The sequence below is a fragment of the Hyla sarda genome, chromosome 3, assembly GCF_029499605.1.
Source record: "Hyla sarda isolate aHylSar1 chromosome 3, aHylSar1.hap1, whole genome shotgun sequence".
In the NCBI taxonomy this organism is placed as follows: domain Eukaryota; kingdom Metazoa; phylum Chordata; class Amphibia; order Anura; family Hylidae; genus Hyla; species Hyla sarda.
Genome location: NC_079191.1, coordinates 972,241 through 982,902, shown reverse-complemented (window position 1 = coordinate 982,902; position 10,662 = coordinate 972,241). Strand labels below are relative to the sequence as shown.

Genomic DNA, 10,662 nt, shown 5'->3' with positions numbered 1-10,662 from the left:
TCTCAAAAAGCCAAATATGACTCCTTCTCTTCTGAGCATTTTAGTTCGCCCGTAGTGCACTTCAGGTCAACTTATGGGGTACATCCATACTCAGAAGAGATGGGGGTTACAAATTTTGGGGGGTATTTTCTGCTATTAACCCTTGCAAAAATGTGAAATTTGGGGGAACACACATTTTAGTGAAAATTTTTTTTTTACATATGCAAAAGTCGTGAAACTCCTGTGGTGTATTAAGGCTCACTTTATTCCTTGTTACGTTCCTCAAGGGGTCTAGTTTCCAAAATGGAATGCAATGTGTTTTTTTTTTTTTTGCTGTTCTGGCACCATAGGGGCTCCCTAAATGCGATATGCCCCCCGAGTAAAATTTGCTCTCTAAAAGCCAAATATGACTCCTTCTCTTCTGAGCACTGTAGCTTGCCTGTAGTGCACTTCAGGTCAACCTAGGGGGTACCTCCATACTCAGAAGAGATGGGGTTACAAATTTTGGGGGGTATTTTTTGCTATTAACCCTTGCAAAAATGTGAAATTAGGGGGGAAACACACATTTTAGTAAAAAAAAATTTTTTTTTAACATATGCAAAAGTCGTGAAACCCTGTGGGGTATTAAGGCTCACTTTATTCCTTGTTACGTTCCTCAAGGGGTCTAGTTTCCAAAATGGTATGCCATGTGGGAGTTTTTGCTGTTCTGGCACCATAGGGGCTCCCTAAATGCGACATCCCACCCGAGCAAAATTTGCTCTCAAAAAGCCAAATATGACTCCTTCTCTTCTGAGCATTGTAGTTCGCCCGTATTACACTTCAGGTCAACCTATGGGGTACCTCCATACTCAGAAGAAATTGGGTTACAAATTGAGGGGGGTATTTTCTGCTATTAACCCTTGCAAAAATGTGAAACTGGGGGGGAAACACACATTTTAGTTAATTTTTTTTTTTTTTTTTACATATGCAAAAGTCGTGAAACCACTGTGGGGTATTAAGGCTCACTTTATTCCTTGTTATGTTCCTCAAAGGGTCTAGTTTCCAAAATGGTATGCCATGTGTTTTTTTTTTTGCTGTTCTGGCACCATAGGGTCTAAAGCCAAATTTGCTCTCAAAATGCCAAATATGACTCCTTCTCTTCTGAGCATTGTAGTTCGCCCGTATTGCACTTCAGGTCAATTTATGGGGTACCTCCATACTCAGAAGAGATGGGGTTACAAATTTTGGGGGGTATTTTCTGCTATTAACCCTTGCAAAAATGTGAAATTGGGGGGGAAACACACATTTTAGTGAAAACATTTTTTTTTTACATATGCAAAAGTCGTGAAACCCCTGTGGGGTATTAAGGCTCACTTTATTCCTTGTTACGTTCCTCAAGGGGTCTAATTTCCAAAATGGTATGCCATGCGTTTATTTTTGCTGTTCTGGCACCATATTGGCTTCCTAAATGCGACATGCCCCCCCCCCCCCCCCCGTGCAAATTTGCTCTCAAAATGCCAAAGATGACTCCTTCTCTTCTGAGCACTGTAGCTTGCCCGTAGTGCACTTCAGGTCAACTTATGGGGTACCTCCATACTCAGAAGAGATGGGGTTACAAATTTTAGGGGGTATTTTCTGCTATTAACCCTTGCAAAAATGTGAAATTAGGGGGGAAACACACATTTTAGTAAAAAAAATATTTTATTTTATCATATGCAAAAGTCGTGAAACCCTGTGGGGTATTAAGGCTCACTTTATTCCTTGTTACGTTCCTCAAGGGGTCTAGTTTCCAAAATGGTATGCCATGTTTTTTTTTTTTTTTTATTGCTGCTCTGGCACCATAGGGGCTTCCTAAATGCGACATGCCCCTCGTGCAAAATTTGCTCTCAAAAAGCCAAATATGACTCCTTCTCTTCTGAGCATTGTAGTTTGCCCGTAGTGCACTTCAGGTCAACTTATGGGGTACCTCCATACTCAGAAGAGATGGGGTTACAAATTTTGGGAGGTATTTTTTGCTATTAACCCTTGCAAAAATTTGAAATTTGGGGGGAAACACACATTTTAGTGAAACATCTTTTTTTTTTTTTACATATGCAAAAGTCGTGAAACCCCTGTGGGGTATTAAGGCTCACTTTACTCCTTGTTACGTTGCTCAAGGGGTCTAGTTTCCAAAATGGTATGCCATGTGTTTTTTTTTTTTTTGCTGTTCTGGCACCATAGGGTCTAAAGCAAAATTTGCTCTCAAAATGCCAAATATGACTCCTTCTCTTCTGAGCATTGTAGTTCGCCCGTATTGCTCTTCAGGTGAACTTATGGGGTACCTCCATACTCAGAAGAGATGGGGTTACAAATTTTGGGGGGTATTTTCTGCTATTAACCCTTGCAAAAATTTGAAATTGGGGGGAAACACACATTTTAGTAAAAAAAATATTTTTTTTTTTACGTATGCAAAAGTCGCGAAACCCCTGTGGGGTATTAAGGCTTACTTTATTACTTGTTACGTTCCTCACGGGGTCTAGTTTCCAAAATGGTATGCCATGTGTTTTTTTTGTTTGCTGTTCTGGCACTATAGGGGCTGCCTAAATTCGACATGCCCCCCGAGCAAAATTTGCTCTCAAAAAGCCAAATATGACTCCTTCTCTTCTGAGCATTGTAGTTTGCCCGTATTGCACTTCAGGTCAACTTATGGGGTACCTCCATACTCAGTAGAGATGGGGTTACAAATTTTGGGGGGTATTTTCTGCTATTAACCCTTGCATAAATGTGAAATTTGGGGGGAAACACACATTTTAGTGACAATTTTTCTTGTTTTTTACATATGCAAAAGTTGTGAAACCCCTGTGGGGTATTAAGGCTCACTTAATTCCTTGTTATGTTCCTCAAGGGGTCTAGTTTACAAAATGGTATGCCATGTGGTAGTTTTTTGCTGTTCTGGCACCATAGGGGCTTCTTAAATGCGACATGCCCCCCATGCAAAATTTGCTCTCAAAATGCCAAATATGACCCCTTCTCTTCTGAGCATTGTAGTTCGCCCGTAGTGCGCTTCATGTCAACTTATGGGGTACCTCCATACTCAGAAGAGATGGGGTTACAAATTTTGTGGGGTATTTTCTGCTATTAACCCTTCCAAAAATGTGAAATTTGGGGGGAACACACATTTTAGTGAAAATTTATTTTTTTTACATATGCAAAAGTCGTGAAACCCCTGTGGGGTATTAAGGCTCACTTTATTCCTTGTTACGTTCCCCAAGGGGTCTAGTTTCCAATACGGTATGCCATGTGTTTTTTTTTTTTGCTCTTCTGACACCATAGGGGCTCCCTAAATGCGGCATGCCCCCTGAGCAAAATTTGCTCTCAAAAAGCCAAATATGACTCCTTCTCTTCTGAGCATTGTAGTTATCCCGTATTGCACTTCAGGGCAACTTATTGGGTACCTCCATACTCAGAAGAGATGGGGTTACAAATTTTGGGGGGTATTTTCTGCTATTAACCCTTGCAAAAATGTGAAATTTGGGGAGGAAACACACATTTTAGTGATTTTTTTTTTTTTTTTTTACATATGCAAAAGTCGTGAAATCCCTGTGGGGTATTAAGGCTCACTTAATTCCTTGTTATGTTCCTCAAGGGGTCTAGTTTCCAAAATGGTATGCCATGAGGAAGGTTTTTGCTGTTCTGGCACCATAGGGGCTTCCTAAATGCGGCATGCCCCCCGTGCAAATTTTGCTCTCAAAATGCCAAATATGACCACTTCTCTTCTGAGCATTGTAGTTCGCCCGTATTGCACTTCAGGTCAACTTATGGGGTACCTCCATACTCAGAAGAGATGGGGTTACAAATTTTGGGGGGGTATTTTCTGCTATTAACCTTTGCAAAAATGTGAAAATTGGGGGGAAACACAAATTTTTGTGAAACATTTTTTTTTTTACATATGCAAAAGTCGTGAAACCCCTGTGGGGTATTAAGGCTCACTTTATTCCTTGTTACATTCCTCAAGGGGTCTAGTTTCCAAAATGGTATGCCATGTGTTTTTTTTTTTTTGCTGTTCTGGCACCATAGGGGCTTGCTAAATGCGACATGCCCCCCCACGCAAAATTTGCTCTCAAAAAGCCAAATATGACTCCTTCTCTTCTGAGCATTTTAGTTCGCCCGTAGTGCACTTCAGGTCAACTTATGGGGTACCTCCATACTCAGAAGAGATGGGGTTACAAATTTTGGGGGGTATTTTCTGCTATTAACCCTTGCAAAAATGTGAAATTTGGGGGGAAACAGACATTTTAGTGAAAAAAATTATTTTTTTTACATATTCAAAAGCCATGAAACCCCTGTGGGGTATTAAGGCTCACTTTATTCCTCGTTACGTTCCTCAAGGGGTCTAGTTTCCAAAATGGTATGCCATGTGTTTTTTTTTTTTTTTTGCTGTTCTGGCACCATAGGGACTCCCTAAATGCGACATGCCCCCCGAGCAAAATTTGCTCTCAAAAAGCCAAATATGACTCCTTCTCTTCTGAGCATTGTAGTTATCCCGTATTGCACTTCAGGTCAACTTATGGGGTACCTCCATACTCAGAAGAGATGGGGTTACAAATTTTGGGGGGTATTTTCTGCTATTAACCCTTGCAAAAATGTGAAATTGGGGGGGAAACACACATTTTAGTAAAAAAATTATTTTTTTTTACATATGCAAAAGTCGTGAAACCCCTGTGGGGTATTAAGGCTCACTTTATTCCTTGTTACGTTCATCAAGGGGTCTAGTTTCCAAAATAGTATGCCATGTGGTTTTTTTTTTGCTGTTCTGGCACCATAGGGTCTAAAGCAAAATTTGCTCTCAAAATGCCAAATATGACTCCTTCTCTTCTGAGCATTGTAGTTCGCCCGTATTGCACTTCAGGTCAACTTATGGGGTACCTCCATACTCAGAAGAGATGGGGTTACAAATTTTGGGGGGTATTTTCTGCTATTAAGCCTTGCAAAAATGTTAAATTTGGGGGGAAACAGACATTTTAGTGAATTTTTTTTTTTTTTACATATGCAAAAGTCGTGAAACCCCTGTGGGGTATTAAGGCTCACTTTATTCCTCGTTACGTTCCTCAAGGGGTCTAGTTTCCAAAATGTTATGCCATGTGTTTTTTTTTTTGCTGTTCTGGCACCATAGGGGCTTCCTAAATGTGACATGCCCCCCGCGCAAAATTTGCTCTCAAAAAGCCAAATATGACTCCTTCTCTTCTGAGCATTTTAGTTCGCCCGTAGTGCACTTCAGGTCAACTTATGGGGTATCTCCATACTCAGAAGAGATGGGGTTGCAAATTTTGTGGGGTATTTTCTGCTATTAACCCTTGCAAAAATGTGAAATTTGGGGGGAAACACACATTTTAGTGAAACATCTTTTATTTTTTTTACATATGCAAAAGTCGTGAAACCCCTGTGGGGTATTAAGGCTCACTTAATTCCTTGTTACGTTCCTCAAGGGGTCTAGTTTACAAAATTGTATGCCCTGTGTTTTTTTTTTTTTTGCTGTTCTGGCCCCATAGGGGCTTCCTAAATGCGACATGCCCCCCAAAAACCATTTTAGAAAAACGTACTCTCCAAAATCCCCTTGTCGCTCCTTCGCTTCTGAGCCCTCTACTCCACCTGCCGAACACTTAACATAGACATATGAGGTATGTGCTTACTCGAGAGTAATTGGGCTACAAAAACAAGTATTAATTTTCTCCTTTTACCCCTTGTAAAAATTAAAAAATTGGGTCTACAAGAACATGCGAGTGTAAAAAATTAAGATTGTGAATTTTCTCCTTCACTTTGCTGCTATTCCTATGAAACACCTAAAGTGTTAAAACGCTGACTGAATGTCATTTTGAATACTTTGGGGGTGCAGTTTTTATAATGGGGTAATTTGTGGGGTATTTCTAAGATGAAGACCCTTCAAATCCACTTCAAACCTGAACTGGTCCCTGAAAAACGGTGAGTTTGAAAATTTTGTGAAAAATTGGATAATTGCTGCTGAACTTTGAAGCCCTCTGGTGTCTTCCAAAAGTAAACACATGTCAATTTTATGATGCAAACATGAAGTAGACATATTGGAAATGTGAATAAAATGTTTTTTTTTATTTGAAATATCCATTTTCCTTACAAGCAGAGAGCTTCAATTTTTTCATCAAATTTGGGGATTTTTCACCAAGAAAGGATGCAAGTATCGACAACAATTTACCATCATGTTAAAGTAGAATATGTCACGAAAAAACAAACTCAGAATCAGAATGATAACTAAAAGCATTCCAGAGTTATTAATGTTTAAAGTGACAGTGGTCAGATGTTTAAAAAATGCTCTGGTCCAAAGGTGTAAAATGGCCTGGTCCTTAAGGGGTTAAATAATACCTGAATGCTAAATTATACTCCGGACTGACCATGGAGAGAGTGAGCTCTTTCTTTGTATAAAATAACAGACATTTAATATGGTTTATTAAACGTATATGTCTCCTCCTTGTGAATTGTCTGAATATTCATTTAACTCGTGGGTGTATGCATTAAGTCATGGATATACTGTTTCCTGATTGGATACTACTAGCTATCCACATATGTTTTTTTTTTTTTATCCCAATGCTACATGTATACTAAAATAGAATGTAGTATGTCATGGGTTCTATATCTATAGACATTACTATGATATCCTATTACAACTGGTGAGCTTAACATCTGCCTTGTCTTATATACCCAGTAACCTTGTGATATTGAAAAAATACATACTTTTTATCAGTTCCAGAGATGTCTTGGGAGAAACAGGAGACTTCCCCAGCTGATGCATCTCTACTGATAACACCCCACTATAAGTTTGCCTGATGGTCCTTTTGGAATTTTGGATCTCACAGTTATCTGTAGTGACATCACTACTGACCACCAGCACCATCAGGCAAACTTCTAGTGGCCACTGCATCCCCTTCACCACCTCAGCAACATGCTCCAAAGGCTGGCCATAACACCACTCCTCCTTTTTTTTGCTAGCGCTATCCTTCTGCATAGCTCTGGGGGATATCAAAGACGGAGATGAGGAAACAGACTAGAAAGGACCTCGTTCTGTTGTACGCTAGTTACTATTAAACCCTCAATCTTCCATTTCCTGCTGTACACTGGCTATTAGGCATCTGCCACCTCCTTCTGTATGCTGGCTAATACCAATCCTCCAGCTTCTGCTGTACTCTGGCTATTAGCAGCCTTCCATCTTCTGTTGTACGCTGGCTACTATAGCCTGCTGGCTCCTGCAGCACACAGGCTACTACAAATCTGCCACCATCTGATGTATGCTGGATATGACAAGCCAGCCATCTTCTAACTCGAAATCAAACCTCCGATATGCTTTAGGCACCAACAATTGTTCCCCATTCTCACTCCAAACCTGATTTACCCGGTATAGCATCCCTTGGTGGACCACAAAACAGGGGTATACAGTCTCGTCTCCTGGTTGTTGTTGTGCTCCTTCTACAATTAATACATTTTCCCAGGCCCGAGATAGAGTCGGGTCCTGGTGCTGTGCTGTACCAAAATTCTCTCCCGAAACATTGAGGTCTGACAACTCTGGCCTTGACGGCAGTTTCTCCACATCTCCTACCATAACGCTCAGTGGAGACAACTCCTCCTCTTCCACTGGTCACCCCAACTGTTGGTGCTTCTGACTCGGGTTCCGAAGGTTCCAGGGTAAACCCTGAATAGGGCCAGTCTATTGGGGATACCCCTGCCTCGCGGGTCTGGGGAATTCTTGTCTGGGGCCACAAAGACACGAACCCTGGAAAGTCTCTCCCAATTATCAGTTCATACGGTAGCTTTGTGGCAACGGCCACCTCATGAGTCCACTTGCCGGCCACTGTGGACAAAGTCACTAGGGCGGTGGGATTGTCCTTTAAGTGCCCGTGAATACACAGGACCCCAGCTTTCCGGTCCGTATACTCAGTGGGCGGCACCAGATCAGACCTCACCAAAGTAACCATGCTGCCGGAGTCCAACAGTGCTACCACCACAGTGTGACCATAGTCGATCATTTTGGGGATTCCGGTGGCACACAGTCTTTGGGCATACATGGAGGGGCGGTGGGCAAAGTTAATGTCATGGGTTCTCCATGGTAGAGAACAATTGGCCCTGTCATGTCCCGGCTCCTGACACCCCCAACACAGCAGTGGGTTGGGGTCTTTATGGAAAACCTCCCTGGGAGCTTTAGTGCTTCCCACTGGCGTACCCGCTGGGCCCGAACCCACACATTTATCCCCAGTCTGGCCAGGATCTCACCCTTGACAAGGTCATAGTCGGTAGCCTGGACGTCGGACAAGTCAAAGTGCACCTGCTGGGATCCAGACAACAGGAACGGAGCGATGACCTCAGCCCACTGGTCTCAGGGTAACTTCTCCCTCATGGCCACTTTTTAAAAGACCGCCAGGTAGGTCTCGACATCATCCAAAGGGGGTCAACTTGGGCATCGCCATCTGAACTGCTTTCCGGGTGTCAGGGGTGGTCCAGGTCGGCACTGAGGCTTGTAGTGCCATTATGTGCTTCAATAGTAGCTGGTTAGTCTCCTACTGATGCTTGTTGGTCTCCCGCTGTTGCAAGTTGGCCTCCATGAGTGCTTTTATAACAGCCTCCATTTTGGCAACACTGCAGTCACTGGAACACGGCCTTGCCTTGACTCTCTGGAGAAAACACTCCCGCTGTACTGTCAGTCACTTGTCACGTGAATGGCCCCTACCCTACACTTGACCATTCCCAGTAAGAGCCGTCCCGGATTGGCCTTCCAGCCATACTACGGCCACAGTGTCAGTCTGCATCGCAGCACAGACACTGAAAAAATACCGGCTCTTACTTCACCAAGGCCAGGAGCCTTGGTGACACATATCGACCGTCCACTATTATCCCTTCCACCTTCTCACACTGTGTAGAGGAAGAGTTGTGCTGTTGCCCATAACAACCAATCAGATTGTGTTTTTTATTTCTATAAAGGCCTCTTCCCCCTGACTGTTGAGCCTGGTTTGCTCTGATTAGAACTCCCCCCCCCCCCTATTTCCCATGAACTCTGTGTCCTGGAAAGTGGTGGGTTTTTACAGGGAGGGTTTCCCGCCTGGTCAGATACTTCTTTATAACTCATAAGGTTCTGGTGGTGCAACGAGTGTCATTCCCCCTTGTGGTCCCACCCTCCCTTCCTTGTATCTTTTGTGTTTGCGTTGGTATTAGTACTTTGTTCTTTGTGTTGGAAGTTATTTTGCTGTATATTTCTGCTTCTAAGTAACAGCGGGCGGCCAGATAAACAATTAGAAATAAGGTCATACTGTACCTATCCACTGGAATAGGTGTTTATGTGTTAATTTATAACAAATCACAAACAAATTTAAAGAGGTAGGCGGAAAAGGATCTGGTCAGTTATAATAGGGATCCATTAGTGTCTCAGCAGTCTGGTCTCACCATTGGGTGTTGTGAAGACAATACATTACTGTAGAACCAAGAATGTTGTGACTAATATTCAATTGTTTAAATAACTGATTTCACTCCTCCCTAAAAGTAGAATTTGTGGAATATAGAAGAAGATAAAGATTACATCGCATGACGTCCACCAATGACGTTCTCTCCATTATAATATTAAGAATATTCATCACATACAAAGACACAGCGATTGTAAAAGCCAATAACCAGAACCTCAGCTTTACACTTCTCCTCTCACTCCTCTTCTCCTTCCTCTGTCCTCTGTTATTCATTGGACGTCCCTCAGAGATGACCTGTCTTGTCCGACAAGTTTCTTTAGTCATTATTTTCACAGTTGCTGTTTCTTCAGTTTTGGTAAAAACAGTCACCGTGGTCTTGGCCTTTAGAGCCATCAGACCTGACAGGACACTGAGGAGGTGGCTCGGGAGACATCTCTCCATATTTCTTCAGATCATCTGCTCTTCCATTGAGGCTGTGATCTGTGTTTTCTGGTTGTCTTTGTCTCCACCATTCCCAGATTATAACACTGAGATAGAGGTTGGGAAGATAATCCTACAATGTAATGAAGGATCTGCTGTTGCTTTCTATGTGGCCATTGGCTATATTGGGTTTCTGGCTGTGTTGAGCTTTATTGTAGCATTTTTGGCCAGGAAACTTCCAGACACCTTCAATGAGGTTCAGTACATCACCTTCAGCATGTTGGTCTTCTGCACTGTGTGGATCTCCTTCATCCCGGCGTATCTCAGCACCAAGGGGAAATACATGGTGGCTGTGGAGGTCTTCTCTATTGAGGCTTCCAGTGCTGGACTTCTGGGCTGTATCTTCTTCCCAAAATGTTACATTATTCTACTGAGACCAGAACTGAATATAAAAGGCAATTTAGTCATTCCAACCAAAATTGACAAAATGTAATAAAATGTTTAAATGATAGTGAAATGAATAATGTACTATACCACAAAAATAAAACTTTTGTCCAGTATGTGTGAGTGTGCAAGTAGAGACACAGACATGCCCCCGCCCCTCTCTCCTGACCTTGTGTTCCTTTGTAACAGTCCCAAGATGAACACCGACCATTTGAAACTGAGTGTAAAGACTCATGTCAGGTGGCAGGACACTCCGGAGGTAGTGGATTAGCCGGACCTGTGTTGCAGAATACGCGGGCCGTGCCAGGGAGCGGAGTCTAAGGTGCCATTGGTTTTCACCAGAGCCTGCCGCCAAGTGGGATGGTCTTGCTGCGGCAGATAGCACCCA

The 10,662-nt window shown here is 42.5% G+C and overlaps 1 protein-coding gene across 1 annotated transcript; it reads left to right on the top strand.

Moving 5' to 3' along the window:
- The first annotated feature begins 9,531 nt into the window (after positions 1-9,531).
- Positions 9,532-10,323, top strand: LOC130360443 (vomeronasal type-2 receptor 26-like). The gene has a single exon (XM_056562931.1). The coding sequence runs from the start codon at positions 9,532-9,534 to the stop codon at positions 10,321-10,323; it is 792 nt and encodes a 263-aa protein (XP_056418906.1).
- The last annotated feature ends 339 nt before the right edge of the window (positions 10,324-10,662 follow it).

Bases quoted from the DNA above. Each gene is read 5' to 3' on its own strand.
- LOC130360443 (XM_056562931.1), top strand. From the start codon at position 9,532: ATGACGTCCACCAATGACGTTCTCTCCATTATAATATTAAGAATATTC.